This window comes from Eretmochelys imbricata, chromosome 2 (genome assembly GCF_965152235.1).
Source record: "Eretmochelys imbricata isolate rEreImb1 chromosome 2, rEreImb1.hap1, whole genome shotgun sequence".
In the NCBI taxonomy this organism is placed as follows: Eukaryota; Metazoa; Chordata; order Testudines; family Cheloniidae; genus Eretmochelys; species Eretmochelys imbricata.
Genome location: NC_135573.1, coordinates 156438434 through 156464238, shown reverse-complemented (window position 1 = coordinate 156464238; position 25805 = coordinate 156438434). Strand labels below are relative to the sequence as shown.

The window sequence follows — 25805 nt, the reverse complement described above, 5'->3', positions numbered from 1 at the left end:
CTTCTGTAGCTGACACATCCTTTGTCACAGCAGTCCTCCAGCTGTTGATCCTCTTGTTAGGAGAACTGCATCAGTGGAGGCAATAATAGGAAATCTTTGAGAAAATGTCTAATCTAGGCAAAGCACTAGATTCTGTTCAGTTGTATTGCATCACCCCCAGAGGACTGTCACTGCTAGCTAGCTGCCTACCCTAGAGATCTGAAAGTGTATTGTTATAAAAGAGTGAGTTGTCAGTAATTGTACTCTAAATGATAGGTTTCAGAGTAACAGCCGTGTTAGTCTGTATTCGCAAAAAGAAAAGGAGTACTTGTGGCACCTTAGAGACTAACCAATTTATTGGAGCATAAGCTTTCGTGAGCTACAGCTCACTTCATTGGATGCATACTGTGGAAAATATAGCAGATGTTTGTTTTTATACACACAAATCATGAAAAAATGGGTATTTATCACTACAAAAGGTTTTCTCTCCCCCCACCCCACTCTCCTGCTGGTAATAGCTTATCTAAAGTGATCACTCTCCTTACAATGTGTATGATAATCAAGGTGGGCCATTTCCAGCACAAATCCAGGTTTTCTTCCCCCCCCCTGCCCAAACCCACTCCCCTGTTGGTAGATAAGCTGTTTAGATAAGCTATTACCAACAGGAGAGTGGGTTTGTGCGTATGTGTGGAGGGGGAGAAAACCTGGATGGCCCACCTTGATTATCATACACATTGTAAGGAGAGGTTTCAGAGTAACAGCTGTGTTAGTCTGTATTAGCAAAAAGAAAAGGAGTACTTGTGGCACCTTAGAGACTAACCAATTTATTTGAGCATAAGCTTTCGTGAGCTACATGCATCCGATGAAGTGAGCTGTAGCTCATGAAAGCTTATGCTCAAATAAATTGGTTAGTCTCTAAGGTGCCACAAGTACTCCTTTTCTTATTGTAAGGAGAGTGATCACTTTACATAAGCTATGACCAGCAGGAGAGTGGGGTGGGGGGAGAGAAAACCTTTTGTAGTGATAAACACCCATTTTTTCATGATTTGTGTGTATAAAAACAAACATCTGCTGTATTTTCCACAGTATGCATCCGATGAAGTGAGCTGTAGCTCACGAAAGCTTATGCTCCAATAAATTGGTTAGTCTCTAAGGTGCCACAAGTACTCCTTTTCTTTTTGTACTCTAAATGTATCATCATAGAAGATCTACACTAGCCCTCGATCCCACCTTTCCATTTCAGAGATTTAAAGGAGTCTGTATGTAGAGAATGGGGGCTTTAATAACTTGAACCCTGCTTCCAAAGGAGGTGTGTGCACACCCACAGTGATTAACTACTTTGAAATTCATTCTGTGGTTCATGGTAGGTCATCCAACTTTTCCTGTAGTGTGCATTTACAGAGTACCATGTCATTAAGGAGAACAATCTTTACTGGTAAATTACCTTTCTTTTGCTATTAAACTTCCCTGCATATGTAAGTTTTCCATTACATATCTAAATTAGAAACTAAAATATTTGGGTTAGCATTTGGTTCTAATGTGTTTATAGTCAAAATATTAGAACAGATTATTGATACTTGACTCAAAGCATAGTGTATATTGGGAGTAATGTGTGAAATTAACTAAATGTCTTTTAGATTTTTTAAAATCATTTAAAACTCTAGCTCGTAATTATTTTTATTGTGCTTGCTTTAGACTATAACAGCTCTTGCAAAACTGATGAAGGAATACTGGTATCAGAAACCCTGAGCAAGACTTACAGCTTTACACATCTGAAAGACTAGTTAAAATCAGCAATTCACTGGAAAAAATAAAAGCAGACTACTAAAAGACTTGTTTTGTGTATGAACTCATCAGAGACCAGATGTGTGAAATCTGCTAGACAGGGTACATAAGAAGAACATAGAAGTTTAACACACTTCAAAATGGGCAGATGACATGATGGCAGTATTCTCTTATTCCATACAACTGTTATACACCACTTACTGAAATTCAAGTATTCTTTAAAACTCTCTTTTGGCACTTTCATTAGAAAGTTTAGTTTACTACTGCTAACATTTTTTTTATGAACACTTATGTTAATTAATATGTTTGTTTAATCTTTGATACATATTATAGATTTAACTTTTACGATTTAAAATGATGTAGTTCCAAACAGCAGTTCAGGAAAAATGGAGAAAGTAAAGTAGAAAAAATGAGATTTTCAGTGGCTTGTGTGGTAAATGTGTGCTTGTGTTTACATCAGTATGCTTATTTGTTAAAGGATAATTGAATATTAACTTATACATTCAGAAACTTTAGTGACTACTACATTAAAATCCAGCAATTTTACTGGCTAATAACTGACAAGTTATTTCCTGCACCCCGCCAAGCTCCTCCCCTTCCCCCCCGGAGTTATTTCCTGCGGCCCACCAAGCTCCCCCAGGGCAACCAGGGGGCTCCGCACGCTTCCCCTGCCCCTAGTGCTGCCATTGGCCGGGAACCACGGCCAATGGGAGCTGCAGGGGCAGCACCTGCAGACAGGGAAGCATGCAGAGCCGCCTGGCTACGCCTCCGTGTAGGAGCTGGAGAGGGGACATGCCACTGCTTGAGGTAAGTGCTGCCAGGAGCCTGCACCTCTGACCCCCTCCCATGCCCCAACCTCCTGCCCCAACCCCCTGCCCCAGCCCTGATCCCCCTCCTGCCTCCAAACCTCTCTGTCCCAGCCCAGAGCAACCTCCTGCACCCCCAACCCCTCAGTCCCACCCCAGAACTTGCACCCCCCAGCCAAAGCCCTCCCCCCTGCATCCCAACCTGGAGCCCCCTCCCACATCCTGAACTCCTCATTTCTGGCCCCATCCCAGAGCCCGCATCCCCAGCAGAGCCCTCCCGCAACCCAATCTCCAATTTCTTGAGCATTCATGGCCCGCTATACAATTTCCATACCCAGATGTGGCCCTTGGGCCAAAACATTTGCCCTGGTGTAGGGGATGAAATTTTGCCTGTGCTGCTTCCCCCACACCACTCTAAGGGCTTGTAGACACCAGCACTTACTTCAGTATAACTTAAGTCACTCAGGGGTGTGGAATGACAGAACAAGGAGTGATGGTCTCAAGTTGCAATGGGGGTGTTTAGGTTGGATATTAGGAAAAACTTTTTCACTAGGAGGGTGGTGAAACACTGGAATGCGTTACGTAGGGAGGTGGTGGAATCTCCTTCCTTAGATATTTTTAAGGTCAGGCTTGACAAAGCCCTGGCTGGGATGATTTAGTTGGGGATTGGTCCTGCTTTGAGCAGGGGGTTGGACTAGATGACCTCCTGAGGTCCCTTCCAACCCTGATATTCTATGATTCTATGAACTGTTACTCTGGATATCCCCCTTGAGATAATACAGGAGAAGCAACATAAACTCCTGGACATTCTCCACTCTACAGCTCCAGGGAGATTGGCCACACCAATTAGGGATGGGCTGCTGAAACCCGCCAAATCAATCTGGCACACTTCAGCTTCTGTCTCTGATACCTCCAGGAAAGCGGACAGAAGATAGCAGGTCTCTGCAAAGGGAGCTGAATATTTTTACCAGCATCCTACTCCTCACATTGATATTCAATACAAAAACATCAAAGAGTGCTATCAAGAAAATACAAAGGCAGTTCTAATAACAAAATCTAAAAGGGAAGAACAGATTAGTGAAGCTCCTTGGGCATCAATGGAAAAGAGAAGTGTAAAGCATTATACTCAGTGGTTCAGAAGCCAAATTAGCGATCAACATTACCCAAAAGAGCCACAGTAGTGTGAATTCATTCTTTCATTTTCTATATAGTGTATATATTATTCTCACAGCAAAATGAATGACCAAGTCTTCTACAATTGGTTAGTAACATAATAAAAGCATCCTGATTGATTAATAACTTAGACTGGTTAATACTTAAATCACAGTGTTTTAATATCATGTGTTGCAAAGAGCCACAAAAAACACATTAAAGAGCCACTAGCGGCTCCCAAGTCTGTCTGAGTTTCACTGGAGTAAAGAAAAAACGCATGAATGCTGATATATATGAGTAGAGAAGCAAGTCACAAGAAGAATACAGAGCTTAGACAGAGCGGTAAAAAGGAGTGCTGGAAAGACAAAAGGGCAGATGATAGAAAATGTAAAGTGCCTGAAGCTGCTAGTCAGAGAGGTGACCTGACAGTCTTGTATAAGACAATCAAACTACTAGAACTGGAAACTGTAGCAGTATTGGAGGCCCTACTAAAATGCAAATGGAAAGCCCCTGAGGTAGACTTGGCAGAATTCAATTTTTATTTTTTAAATAATTTCAACAGATAATATTGACGTTTATTTTTAAGCATTTTTACAGATGATCAATTTACATTTTCATAGTTTTGGGACATTATGGGGGGCACTATTCAATGACAATCAACACTGAAATTCAGAAGTTAAAGCTTTTATAAGCTGTTAAAACACAAATTGTGTTAGCATTGTAGAGAGTGGCATTGGAACAATTTGTGCAGCGGGGGTACAGAGAGCCATGGAACCAAACTGTAAACCCTGTATATGATGGAGACCACTTCAAGCACCCCAACTGTAAAAGATTTCACTTTCCTTAATGCTCCCTGTGAAATTTGGAAATGCTGCAACCCCACTGCCTCCGGTTCTCTGTCGCACGAGAGGGAGTCAGTTTCAGCCTAACAACTCATAAATATTATTTCTTCTTAAGCCTGCTGGAACAATGTGTGTGTGTGTGGGGGGGGGGGGGGTAGCTGAGAGAGTTGAACCAAAGTGTAAACCCTGTATATGATGGAAACCACTCCAAGGCTGGGGGTCCAGCAGCAGCAGCAGCATCACCACCACCACCACCACCACCACCACCAACGTTTCTTCTGCTGGGTTTGTGGCTGCTAACTGGGGCAGATTAAGCTGAGCGGCGGCTGTTACCCACGAGCAGCGCTGACAGCGACCAGGTGCGCTGTCCCCCCCCGGGCGGGATAACGGCGTCTGCCCTGAGCCGTCTCGGCGCGACTGGTTCTGTCTTTAACGGGAAGGGGGCGGGACTGACGGGGTCGCCGCAGCCAATGGGGGGGAGGTAGCGGCGGGGGCGGGGGGCCTCGGGTCTCTCTGGGTCTTGGGAGGGGAGGGGGCGCGAGGCTCAATCTCGGCGCGAGCGGGCGGCGCCATGGAGCTAACGGCCCCGCCGCGGCCCTGGGCCTTCCTCTCGCTGGCGGCCGCGGCGCTGCTGCTGCTGCTGCCCGGGGCGGCGGGTGAGTAACGGGGCGCGGAGGCGGCTCCGCGGGTCCCCGCCGGCTCCTTTCAACAACATGGCGCAGGGTCAGGCGGGCCGGCGGGGCTGGTTCCCAGCGGGGTGACCCCGACCCCCTTGCTCCGATGCCGCCGAGCCAGGAGCGGGGGCGGGTCTGAGCCTCCCCCAGGCCGGCCACAAGTTCGAAGGCGGGCGGTGGCGGGGACGCGGGGCTCTGCGACATCCCTAGCCCGGCGGGCCCAGCCGAGCTCCCTGCGGGCCCCAGAGCTGGGAGCGGCCGCTCTGGCCCGGCCCGGCCCCGGAGCTGACAGCCCCGGAGTGACCAAAACAAGTCTCCGGCGCTCTTCGCTCGAGCTGGGTCCGTGTCCTCCCTACGCAGCCACAGGCTCCTCCGCGCCCTCCCGCCCGTGCCCGCTCCCCGGAGCCATGGGGCTGCACTGGTGTGGCAGGAGACGGTGGTAACTGGGGCTTAATTCGGTTTAGAAAGGCGTTATTGATGGTGGTCCAAGAGAATGGGAGAAAACCCAGCTTGACCCTCAGATCCCAGCCTGAATTTGTTTGGGTCTCTCCGGGGACGTCACGCTGCAGTAAAAGACCCCGTGGCGGTGTCTTAGAGCTCGGGTCAACTGATCCAGGCTCTTGGGTACATACTGTAGGGCTAGAAATAGCAGGGGGCTGGACCCCAGGCTCTGAAACCCGACTGCGGGGCCGGGTCCCAGAGCCTGAACATCTGCCTTGTTTTCAGCCCCACAAGTCCGAGTCAGTTGGACCAGGCTTAGAGACTTGCTCCGTTCATACATCCTTTTTGTTCACTTTGTCCTCTAGAGTTTTCTTACACTATGCTTCGCCAGGTCTCAGCAGAACTTTGGGACTGAGGGGAGAGTAAGGATCTAAGGACCTATTCTCCAGGCATTAGTGTTGAGCCACTATTATACTTTGACATTTTGCAAATGCAAAATATACAAATGGGTGACAAGGTGCTTCATTTTATTGCCTTCATTTATACACGTTTTTAATAATTGAATATTTTCCCTAATAATAATAGGGAAAAAATCTTGTATTCCCTTCTCTGCATTTCAGAAGACTATTTTTATCTCTACCTACAATTATGAAGTCACATAACTTGGCAACTTGAAAATAACTTGTCAATCAGCTTCTTTCGAGTTCTAGTTCTCTTAATGAGACAGTAAGGCTACAGATGCTAGAGCAGCACAGCTGCAATGCGGTAGTGTAGAAGCTTCCTTCATTGACGGAAGGGTTTTTTCTGTTGATGTAGTTAATCCACTTCTCTGAGAGGTGGTAGTTAGATTGATGGAAGAACTCTTCTGTCGACCTAGCTGCATCTACACTAGGGGTTAGGTTGACCTAACTATGGTGCTCAGGGAGTGAAATTTATCATAGCCCTGAGTGATGTAGCTAGGTTGACTTAAGGCTTCAGTCTAGACTAGGCTTGATAGTTCTCTGAACTATTCAAATCCTGTCATCTTCTTGAGACCTTGCTAATCTCCTTTCTAGTGCTCAAGGTCTTTGCTAGCTCATTAAGCCAAGGTTTTAAAAATATACCAGTCAACTTTTAGTCAAAGCACTATATCCAATAGCTATATTGGTCAATACTAAATGTTGGGAGGCGGGAGGTGTGCAAGTGATCTTCATGAGCAGGAAATGCTCTGGCTAGAAGTCCATGTCCTCTGCTATTCCCAGCTTCTGGCAGCGGGTAGGGTGCAATAAGTTTGCAAGAGTACTGACTCTCAATGATGCTAGGTAGGGGTCAGATTTTGGGGAAAGAAGGAAGTGATGTATTTTTTACAAGCTTCACCCAATAAGCTCTGTCCTTTGAGACACCACTTACAGTAAATTGTACAATGTTCAAAATATGGTCATGCCTGTTCTCTGGGTGTGGCTTCTTTTCAGTAGAGTCTGAATACGTTCATGGGCTCTGTTGAGCTTTTCAGGCTTGACTTGGCCTTGGTGATGCTCATAGGTCCTGCTTGGCTCTCCTTTGGGGAGGGGTGGGGTTAAAATCCCCACTGGGTATTGCTAAGCTCCTTGGGTTTGGCTTCTTCATGACTGGAGGCAGAAAAAAGTGGTGGTGTTTCACAGTCCCTGGATGAACTGCGCCTCTGACTTCTCTTGGCCTTTCTGAGGCTAGCCCCCTATATATCAGGCCATCACCTCTTGCTTAGGATGGAATCATGTGATTCTTCTTGTTAGGGGGCTTATTCCTTCACCCGCTTCCTTCCCTGGTCCTTCTCACATGAACAGAGAGCAACAATACCCAAAGTCCAAAGGTGCAAACAATTCAATGTTTATTGGGGTGAACTTCCAGCAAGCATGATTCCAGTTTCCTTCCTTAGTGTCCTCCCTCCCAGCTCTGACACCCCAGAGCCTTATACCTGTGTCCTTGTTCCCATTTCCCCCTTTAGCAAAACATGATTCCAACTTCCTTACCCACATTCCCTGTTCCCATTTTCCCCACACCTACCCACTCACTTCCTGATTGACTGCAGGCTATATAGTAAAACTTGAGTTCTGCTTTGCTATACCTTAACCAATCATTTTCCTGAAATTTAAAGAACCAATCCTAACATATTGTAACATGATTATGTAACCAATTATATCCCACCACCTTAATTAGTTTACACTCAGCAAAATTAATTATACAGCAGACAGGAACAATCACAGAACCAGACAGAGATTATACAGACAAACAATAGCAAAGTGGGAACTATAATGACATGACAATACAGAAGTGAGGATTTCACATCCCAGCTATTGATAAGTCAGTTCTTGTCAGACAGGATGCTATCAAACTAAGTTTCCTTTTACATTTTCTAGGCACTTCCCTTTCTCTGGAGGTGATAGGCATTATCAGGACAGGATTGTATTCCTAACAGCCCAATAGCATCTGATTTCAATGTGACTAGTTTGGAATGTGAGGAGGTGACTGTTCGCTTCCTAGCTTATGGCTGCCTCTGCTGCTTAGCCAAAGGCCTTAGCCTAAGCACAGGGCCTCAGACTTTCACAGTAAGAGAAGGCCCTTACACCGGCAGACAGTGATTTTGATTCTTTCTTTTGTACCTCTATAACTAGCCAAGTGATGATAATACACCTAAATTCTTAGAGTATAGGCCTTTACAGACAGGCCTGAATATCTATATCCTAACACTCCACCCCTTTTTTTCCTTTTTCTTTTGGGATCCTCCTGCCCCGGTATCCCTGGAAAAGCATAAGACATATGGCGACACATTTCCTGATAGGGCCAGGCATCAAGATGGAAGTTGTCAATATTCCATTTGTCCTACTGCCCCTTGTGTAGTATAGTGTCCTGCACCTTCTCTCGTACGGGCATACCACACCTATTCCAGTTAGTGTTCCAGACTTCCCATTAGAGTGGGCCTAAGAAGGTTGAGTCCGGGTTGTCTAGTACACTGCAGGGTTTGGAGGGCTTATTACATTACTTATAGGTTATCTCCCTATGCAACGTAACACAAGTACAGTTAACAATACAAAATCCACAGCAACACCGAGTCCTGACCACTGCAGTATGGTCCAACATCCGAGACACCCCCAAAATGCTGCCTCTCCTCCTTCGACAAGGTCACGATCTTGTGTGTCCAGTTGCTGGCAGTTGCAACAAGCTGTCCCTGCAGGTTTTGCTTGCTTTTGTCCATATCATAAGTCCATTGAATGTTCACAGAGAAATGGGATATTGTCCAAACCAGCTTGGCCACTTGGTATGGCATCAGGCAGTGGGCCCTGGCTTATTTACAGCAATAAGATTCACAGATCCATTTGTGCACCGAAGTCCATATAGCAGCATGTAGATGTGTGTAGTTTGGTTATGGGCTGGTGTAATTGTGCCCCCAGTAATATGTATATTCCCAGAAAAACACCTTATACACAGTACACCCAATTGTCCACCCCTTGCATAGGCCATTGATCCTGCTCCTCTATAGTCATAGGACAGGGGCACATCCAAACATCTTCTGTTGATTTACACTATTTTACACACCCCTCCATTGATTCCCAGTGACCTCCTCCCCTTCTCATTATTTCCATAGGGCTTGTGGGGACCACCTTGGTTGCCATTCCATTTCCAGGTACCATGGTAGCTATTACACAGGTGCTGGCCTCCTAGTTGAGCATTTTGCATTCCCATACACATCTTGCCCCCCCACCCCAAGGTCAGCCTTTTGAAGCCATCCCCCACATTGTATGTAATAGGTGAGTTTTATAATCCAATCACACTCACCTATTACATACAATGTTCATAAAAAGAAAAGGAGTACTTGTGGCACCTTAGAGACTAACCAATTTATTTGAGCATGAGCTTTCGTGAGCTGTAGCTCACGAGCTGTAGCTCACGAAAGCTCATGCTCAAATAAATTGGTTAGTCTCTAAGGTGCCGCAAGTACTCCTTTTTGCGAATACAGACTAACACGGCTGTTACTCTGAAACCTGTCTGAATGTTCATAAAATTATTATACATTGTTACGTATCAGCTCCACTTCTGTCACGGTATATACCAAGTGAACCCATAGGTGGTGCCAAAATGAACTGGCACATTAGATGTTTCAGAACTTGAAAATATGATCTTCCCTCTCTTTTCTTATATACTTTGAGCCATGAAAGAGTAAACAATGTTAGCATTTAAAGTATTATCATTGGCATCTGAATTAGCACCCATGTAGCTGAATGGTGCACATAATGCATTAGAGCTTTAGTTTTAGGTTCTGCAAACAGACAGTTGTCACTACATCTATTACACTTGGGTCATATTTTGAGGCTGTACTGGCAATTATATAGAGACTTAGCTTTCACGAAAAAAAAAATATATTCTGTAGAACAAGAAGGCAGCATGAAGGAGGTGCTGCTACCAGCTGAATCTGAGACCTGCTTCAGTGGGCTCCATCTTTTGTATTTCCCGCAGATCTTTTGTGGTGCATCGTCCTTCTTTGTGAGTACTTCAGTTCCTGTCTTTGTTGTTACTTGGGAAAGCAGCAATGTGAAATTTAGGTTATTCTGATCAGTTTCACATTGCCTGTAGAGTTTTGAATAGATGAGTGAAACTGACCAGAGTCTTACTAATTTCAAGCTGCTTAGGAAAATCATGAAAAACAACAAAGTGGGAACCTGGTTTGTAGACTCAAGAAGACAACATCCAATTGACTTTTATTTGGCTTATATTGGGAGCTATCTTTGAAGTCTTAAGGACTAAATTTTTTTAAAGAGATTAATTTATATAGAAATTGATTCCGTGAGCTTCCTGTTTAACAGCAGGAAAACTCCTCTCAAGGAAAAATGCAGAGTTTGGCTCCAAATCTAATTTGAGTGAACAGTTAATTTGATAACATCATGTGCTACCAAAAGACAATTTTTTTTGGCCCACCATTGATTTTTGGTAGTCCATATATGTGAAGAGATTCATTTGATTTTCATGTAAGCTATCAATTTTTTATTTATACTGATGTCAAAATATGTAGTCTGCAGACATTAGATCCTTAGTATTTGATTTATGTTATGTCAATTTTGTCTTCTGCGGTTCTAGGAATGCCATTGTGTTTTAAACTTGAACTGACATCATTAAATTAATACTTCGAAATAATTTTAAAGACTTTTATTTATCTGGAATGTTATTTAAAGAGACAGTAAAAATAATAGCAGTTCAGAGAACTGACCAATCCAGAGGTTACTACTTGTTTGGAAAGCTACAATGTAAATAAGTGAGTGTCCGGCTGAAGGCATTTAGCTGCAGAATAAGACTGTGTGTCCAAACAAATGGAGTTTGTTCTGAATGGGATTTAAGGTGCTGACTGGTGAACTGAGGGACGGACACAGACTTCTTTTTTTTAATGTTAACCTAGCAGTAATCAGGAGATTGCTAATAGGTGAGTTAAGGTGGTAACAAATCCAACAAGAGGCTATTTACATTGAAATGAAAATAAAAGAACAATATAAGAAATGGCTCCTGGAAGATCCCAGGAATTCCAAGTGGAATGTGTGCAGTGTCCTATTTACACGTTATCATGAGAGCTGCATGTGTATGAACTGTCAACATTTTTCCATTAGGGAGGAAAATATGCAAGAGCTTCAGTTGCAATTAGGAACAGTAGAATTGCCATACTGGTTTATATCAGTGATTCATCTAATCCGGGAATTGCACCTTTGATAGTAGCCATACCAGCTGCTGGAGAGGAAGGTGAAAGTAACCCTGCATTAGGCAGTTCTGCCAAAGAGAATGCCTTATACTGAGGCTAGCAATATCCAGTCCACCATCAAGAAAACAAGCACTTGAACTGGAATCATCAGAAAGAGAGAGAGACATATAGTTGTAATGTATGCCATAAATTTGTTTTTTTAGAATTGGCTATTTCTAGACCAGCAGATCTTAGAAACTACTGCCCAATGTGATGTTTTCCATTAATTACTCAAGAATCAAGCAAAGAATCACTTGCAAACACAGTTATTCCCTACCAGTTTCCCAATCCCCCTCACAAGTGGGATTCAGGGCTGATCACTGTGATTCTGGCCTTCAGGATCTCCAAGTGGGATTATTGCAACTCTCTGCAAGTGTGAACACTCTAGCACGGTGCTCCTCACTATTTTTGAAGTGGAGGCCATTTTGGTAAAAAAAAAACCAACAACCCTTCAATGTGAGAGCCATGGGGGGTTGGGCTGAGGGGTATGGAGTGTGAGAGGTGACCCAGGGTAGGGCAGAGGGTGGGGTGCTGGAGTGAGGGCTGCGGGGTGGGGCCAGGGATGAGGGATGCAGGAGGGGGCTCAGGGCTGGGGCAGAGGGTTAGGGGGGGGGGGGGGGGGCTCTGGCTGGGATGTGGGCTCTGGAGTGGGGCTGGGGATAAGGAGTTCAGGGGGTAGGCAGTGCTGCCCCAGGGCTGGGAACAGAGAACTCTTTCCCCCCGCCCCCCCCAGCCCTCTCCCTGCCATCAGCAGGTAGCTCTGGGGGAAGGAGCCCTCTCTCCCCACTGCTGACAGGCAGCATGGGAGCTCCGGGGAGAGGGGCCCTCTCTTGCCCCTGCCGGCAGCAGGGAGCTCTGGGGTTGTGGGAGAGGTCCACAGCAGCCCTGCAAGCCTGAAACTTGCTCCCCTCCCCCCCCAGTTCCCACCTACCTCTCCTCTCCAGGTCCCTGCTGTGTGGCCCTTTAGAGCTGCTGCTCAGCTATTTATAGCCTGCTGTGCAGCCATGCAGCTTAGAGGAAACCTAGGGAGCCGCACTTAGGGTTGATGGGAGCCGCCAATGGCTCGCGAGCCTTGCAATGAAGAAGGTCTAGCATTTTAAAAATTTCAGTTAGTCCACAGTGCAGCAGACCATGCCCTTGGTGTTAGCTCTTTTCTTTGTTTCTACTTGCTAAATTGCACTGAAAGCCAAAAGTACGCTATATACAGTTCTTTCCTAATAACTGCTGTAGTTTCACTAAAATATTATCTGATTAGGAGTTGGTGTGGGATGAGCTATAAAATAATCTCTCTATTCGGATGTGGACCACAATTTTTAAAAAGTTTGAGAATCCCTGATTTTAGGTGATATAAATTTAACGTGGAAGGATGATTTTCATAATCTGAATATCTATATAGATTGTTCAATCTATATTAGTCCATGTCAAGGATGCCGGAGAATGAGACAATAAATGGTGTAATGATGAAATTTTGTGAATAGGGTCCAGAGAATTAAAAAGAGATTGGAAATGACAGTGGGCATCTATCACAGATCTCCTAGATTGAAGAAGACTACAAACAAAATTCTAGACCAATTATTGAGATATTTGAAATGGGATATAGTTTTCATGGGGAATTTTAACTATCCAGATATCAGCCAAACATAATGCTCAAAATTGTTAATAAGTTACATAAGACAATCTTATGATCTGAAGTTGACATCATGAACCATTTCTTACGACTAGAGGAGAACTGATCAAGAGTAAAGTGAAATTTTGGTACCAGTGACTATGGGCTATCTGAATTCACCATTCTAAAGAATTGTTCACATATATGCAATACTAGGGTATTAGAATTGAGTATGGTAAAGTTTAGGAAATTAGGACATCTATGAGGTATAATTGAAAAGTCTGCATTACATCTGTTGAAGGACCTTTTAGAGTCCTCAGAGGTTAAATGTTTATAGCGATTATCCCTAAAATTAATCACCCAACTTAAAAAAAAGACAAACAACAAACCAACCTTAAAAGCTACTAGTACTAACTCAAGATGAATAAAACAAATGTTGAGATTCCTTGACATAACTCTTTTTGAAATTGTTAGAATTTCAAGCTAATATTTTTGGTAAATTTTATTATTATTTTTATGATTAATTATTTTATTTTATTATTTTTATTAGCAAATGTACAAGTGGTACAGTAAAATGGGGAAAAGTTCAAAATATGAAGTAAGGAGATAAAACAGAGATGTATAAGTGAGGGGAAGAAAGAAAAATGTCAAAAGGGCTTAGGTTGGCATCACATGTTTTAGCCATTCAGTAGCCTTGGAATCAGCAGTGTGGATTCTGGAAAGTCATCCTGGTAGACCAGCATGAGATGAGCAGCTAATTAATAGGTGTGCAACATCCTTCACTCTGCTGCTGCACTGAGGGCTGTTTGCGTCCCCCAGGTGTGGTCATGAGTCTCCTACCTCACCCACCCTCATCTGAAATGGTTCAGCTTGCAATAGAGATAGCATGGCAGCTCGAAGCCAGGCAGTTGCTTATCTGACTGAGTGATGGGGAGGGAGTTTCTTAAGAGAGAGCAGATCATTACCATTCTGCTTGTCACGGAGTGGCAGTGTCTGCTGTAGAGATAGGTCTTCTGCTGATGTCAGTGATGAGGGGCTTCCCATATAGCTTTGAAAAGTGGTAGTTGTGGTATCTTCTGAATTTTGTCAGGGAGGTTCTTTGCTGTAATATGAGGCTTGATGTTAGGAGACAGGATATTAAAGAGGACTCGTATCACTTGGTATTTGTTGGTCTCTCTTGTTGTTATGCTCATCGTTTGATTCAGTTGTACACCAGCTAGCTTTGTGTGGGAAGAGTTTAGCCGTACAGGAGCACAGTATTCTCCAGCTGAGTAGCAGAGAACTAGTGCCAAACTGTGCAGTGTTTACTCATTAGTTCCCCAAGTTGAGCTCACAAGCTTATTTAGGAGACCATTTCTGCTCTTTATCTTCTGAGCTTCCTTGATTAGGTGGTCCTTGTTAGGCAAGCGTGTGAGTTAGAATTACTTCAAGATGTACTGACTTAGGGTCATGTGCCAGTCATTCTCCATATAAGAAGATGTTGAGTTCATTGATGTGGTTGAGATGGAAGCTTGACGATACTGTCTTTGACACGCTGGGCTTAAATCTCCACTTCTTGCAATAGCCAATGATGGCTTCCATGTCAGGTTGTCCCCAGTTTTCTTGAAGTGTATATCTCTTGAAACAAGGCAGATGTCCTCTGCATACTTAAGATATTGGAAGCAAGTCATTTGTAAATATATTGAAAAAAGTTGGAGCAAGAACAGATCCCGGAAACTGGAAGAGGAGGAGGGGGCCAAGGGAAAAAACATGTGGTGGCTTGTCAAAGAGGAGTCTAGGAAGAAGATGTGTGCACCTGTGGGGAAAGTTGCTCTGTGTGTGTGTGTGGAGGGGCATTTGCGGAGTCTAGAAACAGGCCTACTGATTGTCTTCCCCCTACTGTCCATTGGGACTGGGACCATACCAATGTGCTTTATAAAGTAGGTGGCTTCTGTCCTAATGGTTCTGCAAATCCATCTTCCATCCTTTCCCCCACTCCTTGATATATATATGAGGTTGTAATAAGAGTCCAGAGTTCCTGGGAAGAATGGAGCTGCTTGCAAGTATTTAGTGTCTCTTAAGAGAGCCACTGGCAGAGCAGCAGTCCAAGGACTAAAAGGGTCAGTTTCTACTTGCATGTCCAAATTACCCACTTACCTAGGGAAAGTAATTGGAGATTTACAAGGCTATACTAATATGGGTTCAAATAATTTTGCTGTAGATCTTTATTCCCTAAAAGGATTTCCTTGTGCACTCTCCTCCATACTCGCTTTTTAGTAGAGGATTTCTCTTCATGTCCTGCTTCAACCATCATATGGCAGAGAGACCCCCACCCATATGCGAACATCAGTTATAGTATTATATTAAACTGTAGCATTCATATTCCCGTACTAGAGTTGAAGGTTTACAATCCTGACTTAGTTTCATGTGAAGTTGTGAATGTAATGTCAAATTGGAAGCGTAACTTCAGTCCTTAGTAATATAATGGATTACATTGAGAGAGAACCTCTTCAGATATTTATTGCATAATGGACCCATGAACAGAAAACAGATTAGGTTTATAAAGAACAAATCGTTGTAGACAAACTTGTTGATTGTATTCTTTTTATAGAATTACCAAATTAATGGATAGAGGGAGTACAGTAGGTACATTTAGAATTTAATAAAGCATTTGATAGAATATCTCTTGGTTTTGAAACATTCAAAATAGCTTTGTTTTGGAGCACAATCACAGAGATTGAAAAATGTCTGACAGGACTGTAAACAAAGAGAAATGATTTAGTACCCTGCTGGCTGTATAAATAGAGTGAAATATTACAGAGGAGGCAACATTCCTTTAGACCCTTCTGTGTTTTTACTTGATATACAATCGAGGAGGGTAAGCCTTATTTCCTTTTCCTACCTCAAGGAGTTATTTCCTACGTATCAAACTCTCAGATTATGTGAGGCTCATACAGACTATGGCCTTGTTTTGGAAAAGGACGCTTTCCTTGGTAAACTGGCTGTTGCAACAGTAATACAAATAATAATAAATAACAATATTCAGCATATAGGGGCCCTAGTCCTAGACCAACACCCCACTGTGATAAGTGCTCTACAAATATAGAATAAAAACCATGGGAGAGACAAAAATGAAATGACTTTCCAGTTTGATTTATATATTGGATGCCATCAGGGCCAAATGGAAACCTTTTAGGAAATCAAATGCTGATGACTCATACGTATTAAATCTCAGTTATTGTGGAGTATAGTTTATTATGAGAATTCTGTTTGTATTTTGGACTGTATGAAGTTGTTTGTGAATTCTTGAATATTCTAGATGTGGCAATATCCCTTACTGACTGTGTTTATAATGGAATATTTTATGGTACTTTTGATTTTTTTTTAAAGTAGATAATCTATCCAGTAGCCAATAGTGGTTCTACCTGGTTTTTTGGCAGTTGACCTTAGATGATTTTTCCATTACAAAATCTTAAAAAATGCAAAGCCAGTGAACTCTATTTTTTGCAATGCTATTGCTTAGCAGCTGAATCTGTTTCCCTATAAAACATTTTTTAAAAGACAAACATATTTTGTTTCAAGGCTAAGTTACTGTTTTTGCCAAATTTCAAGCTGAAATTAATTTGTTTTATAGTTGTAATCTCCTGAAACTGCCTTATACTAGAAATGCTAAAAGACTGTTTAAAGGAAAGCTGCTCTTAATTATACCATAGCTAAATAAAATATTTACTAAACTAAGAACATTATGCAACCTGTTTATGATGAAGCTGGTCTCCCTCAAAACTGCAAATATTCCTCTTCCTTTGAGAATTCACAGCTCCCCACCTGCGACATCTGTTCATTCCTTGCAGTGCCAGAAGTGTCAGCAAGGAATGAACACAATGAGAACAGGTATAAATGTGGCATTTGACTAGTATATCATCTGTAGGTTACACGTGCTACTCCTGGAGTAATTCTGTGCCACTGCACAATGCAGAATTTTGCAGAAATTAATGTGCATGCAGAATTTCCTTTACTGCACAGAAATGGGCTGTAGTGTTGCTAGCTGCCACTAGGGACTGCTGGACCCAGCAGAGCTGAGCTCACACATAGAAGACACTGCTGGGGGGAGGGAGCTAGAGGATTCCTGGCAACTGTAGTTCCCAGTGTGCCCTGGGGGAAGGAGAGGGCAGTGCACAGGAAACTCCATGCAAGCCTGGGACCAAGCATCAGGCTATTTCTCCCTCTGGATCCTGGGGGGAGGGAGCGGGTATCTGGGCAAGGGGGTGGGGCATGGCTGGGTTCTGGATGGGGGAGGGGATGTGGGTATCTGGGCCGGGGGGGCCCATGGCTGGTCTCTGGGGGGTGGAGATGTTGTGGGTGTATGGCCCCCTGGCTGGGCTCGGGCGGGGCGGGGGGGAGGGAAGGGGTCACAGAAACAGGAACTGGGTTGTCATAGCAGTTTCTTTAATTCTCTACTTCTGGGTGAATTTTTTTTTCTGTATTGTTACAAACATACTTGCTGACAGGTATTTTGAAATAAATTACCAAAATAGTAGAAACTGGTGTGATTATGTAGTGTTATTTTGACAAATAACATTAGCAGAATTTTTAATTTTTTGGTGCAGAATTTTTAATTTTTGGTGCAGAATGCCCCTAGGAGTAACATGCATTTTATTAGTCTGGTGAAATCCATTTAGACCAGTTCACAAGGAGTTTAATGCATGGGGTATGCATACATGTGTGCGGTTTTGTTACACAATGATGGTTTGTGTTTTGTTTTTTTTAAAAAAAAAAAAGTAGAATCTTGCATCATTATGTTGGCACCGCACATAGATGCATGCGTAGTTGAGTGGAAATTTCCATTCATTAAATAATGCTCTCTTAACGTTCTGTTGGCACTGTACGTGCATGCTCTAATGCAGTGGTCCCCAAACTTTTCAGGGTTGTGCCCCCACCTTACCCCTGTCTGTGTCCTCCTGCCCCTCCCCCGGAGCCAGGGCCGGGAGCAGGGCTGTGGCTGGTGTGTGTGTGGTGGGACGCAGACAGGGATAAGGGGGCTGAGGCTGGGACAGCAGTTGAGGGTGGGGCTGGGGCCGGAGCCTCGGCTGAGGCTGGGACAGAGCCAAACCCGTGGCCAGGTGTGCTCTGCTCCTGCCCCCAGCCTCGGCCCTCGGCTGGGAATGGAGCAGCTGCCGAGGCTGGGGGTGGGTGCAGGAGTGGAGCCGTGCTGAGGCTGGGAGCGGGCCAGATGTAGAGCTGGGAGCCAAGGTTGCAGCAGGGGGCGGGACTGGACAGAGCTAGGAGTAGAGAGGGGCTGAGTGGCACTCCCTCCCTGCCCCCATAGGGGGCTGTCCTGGGTCCTGCCATTCCCCCCTGAATGTTCCTCCGTGCTCCAGTTTGGGGACCTCTGCTCTAATGTGTATGTATGTGTGTGAAATTAGGCAGAGTGCTGAAGGAATGCTGTTTCATTCTTTATAATCTATTAATATATAGAGTATAGCACATGAGTTAAGGTTCCACTCATTGAACAGTGAGGATGAAAATAAATATTGAACTGCTGCTCCATTAATTGCACTGCCCAAATTGTACTTTGCACGAGGGAGAAATTATCCTGTGTAAAAGAGCACAGCAAAGTGGCAGTTAAAATTGCAGCCTTAACTTCAGCATTTCCTGACTTCTGAGTGCTTCAGCTTGCAACCTCTGTGTTGCTTAGGGCTTGTCTACACTACCGCGTGGGGTTGATCTAAGATATGCAACTTCAGCTACGTGAATAGTGTAGCTGAAGTTGACGTACTTAGATCTGCTTACCGCGGTGTCTTCACTGCGGTAAGTCAACAGCTGATGCTCTCCGGTCGAATCCGCTTGTGCTCCTCATTCTGGTCTATACTAGACGCGATAAATCGACCCCCGCTGGATCGATCGTTGCCTGCCGATCCGGCAGGTAGTGTAGACAAGCCCTTAGAGACACACTTCCATGCACACTCTTACCCACTTGTGTATATGTATATATCAGTGGTAGGTAACCTGCGGCCCATGGGCTGTACACAGCCCGTCAGGGTAATCTGCTGGTGGGCCGTGCGACTGTTTAGGTCGACCTTCTGCAGGCACAGCCGCCCGGAGCTCCCAGTGGCCTCTCTGTCTACTGTGCTAGGCTGACAAGCCTACATAGAATCATCAGATCAGGTTATCTCTTCCTAGCTAAAAAGTCTGTTCACAGAATGAGTCTGCTAGCTCTCCCCCTGAGACTACTTCAGAGAGTATACTCCATTCTTTCTTTGCCTCCTGATATAGATAGTGGTCTGTCCTCAATTCCCTTCTCTCCCACTGCTTCTAGCCATATGTTGGCTCTTGACTGTAGCCCCCAGTCTGACCTCTGGTCTCCCTTAGGATTCTGTTCTGCATAGGTTCCTGTTTCGCACTCATCAACATAGTATCTGAGCAACTTGGAGTAGCACATTAAGCAACAGGACTAACATCTGTCATATGTGTTTTCTCATCTTCTTTCTTGGGGAGAAGCGTGTGCAGTGGAGTGTTTTGTTTTGGAATTTTTAAAATATATATACACTCTCTTCTACTGCTGCAGACTCCCATTGACTTCAGTGAGTTTTGGATCACAGTGAGTTATATTTGATAGTATGATCTAAAGTAGGAAGCTAAACCTAGCAGAATAAAATTATAAAGCCAATCAAAGAACTCATATTTGTAAACTGATCCTCTGGCTTTTTGATTTATAGGAGCCATCCTGTATGTTATACCAATAAAATAAAAACCAGCAGGATCTTATTAAAGGGGAAAAGGCAAAATGCCACATTTATTGTGAATACAGAAAGAATCATAGTAAGCAGTTAGTTATAGCTGTAACATTCCATTCAATTTCATATTTATTCACACATTCATTCATACACACACACAGGGTTCTGCAAGGTTGTTATCATAGGTACCAGCCTTAGAGTTGCTCATGCCAAGCCACTGGCCAGGCGGCCTGGACATGAGGAGGGAGCAGGGCCTTGTCAGATGCTCATCAGACGCTCCTGGAAATTGGTTTGCAGAATCAGACCCCAAAGTTCTCACTTTCTAGAGTCCATTTTTATAGGAATTTCTTCCTATGCCAGTCTATGGGAATTGCTTCATCATGCTGTTGCTGAATCAATCAGCAGATGGCACATTCCTGACTGCTCCGTGCTGCCAGATGTTATCTTGTTCTTTGGTTTTCCCATTCTTGAGGCTGTTGGGCGGATTCCAGTCTGCCCTCCGGGGGTCTTCTGGTTATTTCCACTAGACGCCTTCTTCAGCTGATGGACACTAGATTCTTAGGCTGGCACCTCCCTGATCATTCAGTTATTATCCACACCAAGCATCCATCCACATACATCCTCTATCTCTGCTTTGTTAACAAAGCGAGATGAATACAACAAAAGGGCGGGGAGTCTCTGGGTGCTCTTTCTGTTGTTACAGAGTATTGCTTTGAGTCTCTCTCTGTGTGAGTAGTTGTTACAAAGAATTGCTTTGAGAACAGACTTTGTCTTAGAATGTACTAACACAATTAGCAGCTTGCAAGTTTCACACAGAGAGGGAGAGAAACAGTACCAAAAACCGAGAGACCTCTTAATTAGTAATACCCTGGAATTTAAACTATGGGGAATCAAACTCATTTGTGATTTTAATACAGAACTTCTTTAATATGATCCAACAGTATGATCTAAAGTAGGAAGCTAAACCTAGCAGAATAAAATTATAAAGCCAATCAAAGAACTCATATTTGTAAACTGATCCTCTGGCTTTTTGATTTGTAGGAGCCATCCTGTATGTATCTTAAAATATATCAAATCTGACATGTAATGGATGTTAGCATTTATTCTTGTGCTAGTTTAATAATAAGCCAAATGGATTTAAAACAGAAAATTGTCTACTCTGATGTGATTTTTGCAGTTTTGTAAATTTTTAAAGTATATATCCTAGTGAATTTAGTTCTGGTGAAAGCTGTTAAGTTATCAGCCCTGGGGTCTAAATCCTCTGTGTACAATCACTTCAGGAACAGCTTTCCTACACTGTTTTGGTAGTAGTCTTCAATCCTGTCTTGGATGGACCACCTTAGGCATTGTAAACATTCTGTGACTGTTCAATATATAGCATCTCTTGAGTTCTGAATTTTAATTCTGAACATTAAAGAACATGGATGAACTGCAGAGTGGAAAAGCATAAACAGTTACTTTTCAAAACTTATATAGAACATTAAAAAGGTAGTTAAATTCACTGTGTCTATTTAAATTTATTTTACTGATGCTAAGGAATTCTTCTTTTTTCCTGTAGGTATGTCATGTTGTTATCATGCAAAGGATAACTTAATGTGCCGTGATGTTTGTGAACAGGTAAGCTTGTTTTAAACTTGGGCAGTAGCACGAAAATTGATTCACTTCTGTATTTGTATATTCAAGATTTTAACAGTTACTTGAAAAGTGGACCTGAAATTGATAAGGGTTTCACTCCCACAGGGAATAATTATATTCGGTACATGTAGATACTGAATGTCACAAGAGACCTTGGTAGTCTATGTAATAGTTCTGTTGTTTTAATGAACAGATTTTAACTTTTAAAGCTATATTCTTCCCTCTGATATATGTAAAAACTCACATTGAAATCAGTGGGAGGTGCATGTGCATATTTTAGGTCAGGATTTGACCAAGAAGCATCAAACTTACAGATGTGATTCACACTGATTTCTTAGTTTATCCTTTACCTCCTCCTGCTTTTCCTGCCCCCCCCCCCCCCGAGTTAGATGTCCCTCCCCTTGTAAAGTGGCTTGAGTGACAGCTGGCACAGACTCAGACTCTACACCAGGAAGAACAGGAAAGTGAGGAAGAGCGCCTGGAATGAAGGAGCACTTGAGACCAGCAGCAGTCTTCCCTTCTTCACCAGATGAGGGAATAGTTTTGTCTACTTCCACTCAGTTTGATGATTTCAAAATTGTTCATGGCAGATAAGTTAGAAGTCCTGGAGCTAATGTAGGAAATATCACATAAGCTTTTGAACATTCTGCATTTCTTCATGTCTAGAAGGCTGGACATGCTAATTAACATGGGGCTATAGGAAGCTTAATTTTTTCCATAGTGACTTATGGATGTGAATCACAGGAAATTAATGCTGCTGGCAAGAAGAAAACTCAAGCATTTAGGATGTGGTGCTGCCAAAGACTCATGAATATCTCCTGGATGGCAAAGGAGATGAATGCTTGTGTAAGAAATATTGGAGAGAAGCAGACCATGTTGTCAGAAATCAGTAGGCATGAACTTAGGTCACATCAGGCATAGAGATGGAAATACCCTAAAGCAAGTTATCATAGAAGGAATGGTGGTAGTAGGGGATGACTGGAGAGAGATGGTATGTGGCAGATCACTGGGATGTCAGCTGCTAAGTGCATGAAGCTAGTGATGGATTGATAAGTCTTTCTGCTACGATGTCACCAATATTCAGACATGAATAAATTGATTTTACTTAGTCATAGAGTTTAAGTCCAGAAAGGACCACCAGATCATCTAGTCTGACCTCCTGTGGCCATCAACACCACTCAGCACCTTCACACTAAACACAGCAACTGAAATTTGACCAGAGTTTTACAGCCCACTTACTTATTACTGTGGGAGTCAGCCCCTGTTCCCCCCAAAAAAAATTATGTCAGACTTTGGCATCTGGTGCATCTACCTCTGAAAATATAGATCAAGTCCTTTCAAGTGGGTTTGAATATCTTTATGTGCACCCAGTTCCTGGATCTCTGATAGCTGTGGCAATGCACCAAAGGTCCAGATAACAGGGACCCCCAAAATTTACTCCAAAAGACAAGGATATAAAAAATTAATTTATTTTTATGGAAAAATTACTTCTTGTCAAGCCTACAGATAAGCACTATAAATTACCAGGCACTTCTGTCAAAATATGATTATCTTAATTAGGTCAGGGTATCAAAGTTTGAGAAACTCCTTCAATAACATTAGGAGGAACTAAAGTCTGCTGTAGCTGAATTGGTAGTTCAAATATCTCTGCAGCATGATGAGTGGCCACCTCCATTGATGATCTGGGTTTCTTGGTACAATCTTCAGGAATATCAGAGGAGGTCAAGACAACACTTGAAGACCTCCCATTTGAAGGTTGTGAGCTCTTCTATACAAGAACTGATGAAGCCCTCTAGTCTCTGAAAGATTTGAGAAACATTCCCCATCCCTTGAAAGTTTACCTGCTAGCCCATAGGAGAAAGCAAGCCAGATCACAAAGCTCCTCTAGATAAAGACCCTCCACCTATTACTATAATCCAGACATATAATTGGAGCTGCTGAGGAAGAACCACAGAGGATAAATAACCATTCTTTCTTCAAATATTGTACACATGTATTCTGGTGACTACCAAGCAGTGATCCCAATCAGGAGGTAGGTGCTAAAGAACTCCTATTTAAATTATGATTTCAGGACAGTCTGTGCCAAAGCAGGCATCAGATCTTGAGGCTTCAGCTAAGAAACAGTGCTGGGGAAAAGTTTGTACTGATCCCAACTTAGCTGCCTTGCGAATTTCTGAAATTGGTATGCTTCTGAGAGAAGCTGCATGAGACTTGGTGGAGTAGGCTCTAAGCCACATGGGTGGATCTAATCTAGACAACTCCTTGCATGATATAATATAATTTAGATACTCTGTTAAATAGTCTTTGGATGGATATTGCCTGACCTTTCTCTCATTACAAATTCAGCAAGCAGCCTGGGGTCTTGCTCTCTCAAAGTAATATGGAAAAGCCCTAATCACATCAAGGGTATGGAATTTGGCTGCCCCCAGGTTGGAGTGGGGTTTGTGAAATAAATATTTACATGAAAATCTGGGAATAAGTTTAAGGATCCCTTTTGTCTTTAGGAACACCATTTAAGGTGGACCAGTCATGAGGGCCCGAATCTCCACTATCCTTCAAGCTGATTTTATAGCTACTGAAAAAGTAATTTTCATAGATGGTATAGAGCAGTGATGGGCAACCTGCGGCTCATGTGTATAGAGGAAAAAATTGCTAGGGGCTAAAATGGATGTCCCGTTAACCACACTAACATGATATTTAGGTCCTGGGAGAGAGGGGGCTCTTAGACTGGGGGAAATGCATAAATAAGACCCATGAGGAATCTAGCAACTGTAGAGTGGTAAAATGATCGTGGATGTAAGGATGATGAGCTGATGTTGCTGCTAAATGGGAGACACAGGGTTTGAGGGTAGGAAGGGAATGAAGCTGAATGTGGTGCCCCACGTTAATAATCTCAAAGACTGAGTGGCCTGAGATAATTTGCTTCCAGGCCTTCCAAAAATAAAAAGGTGATTGCCAAAAGGGATGGCAGGGGAGTGGGAAGGAAGGTATTCTCCAAGGGCTCAGTTTTCAACAAGGACAAACTGCTGCCATGAGGTGGACGTGGGGTGTGCAGTAGCAGAGGGCCTTCTCTGTTGGAACTTCTGTTTCTTCGATATGTTCCATAACCCACCTTCCTTCCCCACAATTATGGGGTTCTGTACTACCAGGATTCTGTATTGGCAAAGGAACTGAGAGTCAGTTGGGCCAGCTCCACACTTTGTCTTAGGGTGAAGAGGTATGAGGGCATCCAGGGTATAGGAATGGCCCTAATGCACACTGCTTGCCAAAAGAATCGGATCTCTGGGCACTTGCACACAGAGTGGGATCCATGTGGACAACATGTCTTGAAGAACCATAGTCACTATAAGATAAGTAACTTGTCTGACGATATCATTTGCCTTGATTCCTTCTCACCTTGCAACTGTCATGGTTGGGGGAAATGGGAGTAATATTTTTAGTGACAACCTCCCTCCCCCCCCCCCAGGATGAAACTGTCATAAATATTCATTGGGCATCTGTTACATATATAATTTGGGAAGCTGTCCATTTTCTGCTCAATAACTTGGGGAACTCTCTACTTTCCAGTCACCAAGGAGCTGAAATTGGTTGTTCTAAAGGGCACTGAGGCACTGGCAGTTGGTTTTAGAATGAGACCGGCTTGCCTATGCTTCCGAGGGCCAAAAAATCTTTGAAAGCTACATGAATTTCAGGCACTCCTTACCAAAGGGTAGGAATCCAGTCAAATGATACATTTAGAGAAGTGGAACTGCAGTAAAGTAATTCCTTGTTTTCAGTCACAAGTTAGCTGGAGTGTATTTATAAAATGTGTCTTGTAGCGAGGAAGCATGAAATTAGGTCCTAGCAGCTTTGTTTCTCTGAGTCCCCAAAGATCTCCATATTATAACTTTTGCTACAGTCTAACCTGTGGTTTTTACTATCAATCTCATGCTGTTGAATGGACCAAGAGTTCCTGATTAGGAGAATATATATTCCATTTTTAGAAACAAGAAGAAAATTTATTTCCCTCTCCAAAAACAAGTGCTGTATGTCTGAAAGATTGTCCAGTAAACTCAAATTATAAGTAAACTTTCTTTATATATGAATGTGTTATGTACGTTTCTACACAAATTTACTGGTAATGAAAGTTATCACAAAAACTTATTAATTAAATAAAACCAAACTGTGAATTTAGGAAAACAAAATTTAAAAAAGAAGTCAAATGAGCTTGAATGTATACTTATACTTTTTTTTCCTAATTAGTTCTGATATTTTAAAAATGTGTTATCTTCTGATCTTCTTTGTAACAGATTTTATCCTCTAAAAGTGATTCCCGTTTGAAACATTTGCTGCAGCGGGCACCAGAATATTGCCCAGAGTCAATGGTAAGCCTTGACTGTTTTTGATAAAACTGCTGAATCAGTATTGACAATTTTAAACATTCAAAAGCCATGAG

At 43.1% G+C, this 25805-nt stretch overlaps 1 protein-coding gene across 1 annotated transcript in view; it reads left to right on the top strand.

The window, feature by feature from the left end:
• Positions 1-5135: 5135 nt before the first annotated feature.
• Positions 5136-25805, top strand: part of RECK (reversion inducing cysteine rich protein with kazal motifs) — a 136219-nt gene continuing 115549 nt past the window's right edge. The window contains exons 1-3 of the mRNA XM_077809194.1: positions 5136-5220; positions 21294-21352; positions 25660-25734. Coding sequence (XP_077665320.1) covers positions 5136-5220; positions 21294-21352; positions 25660-25734 — 219 coding nt within the window. The remainder of the gene's footprint in view (positions 5221-21293; positions 21353-25659; positions 25735-25805) is intronic.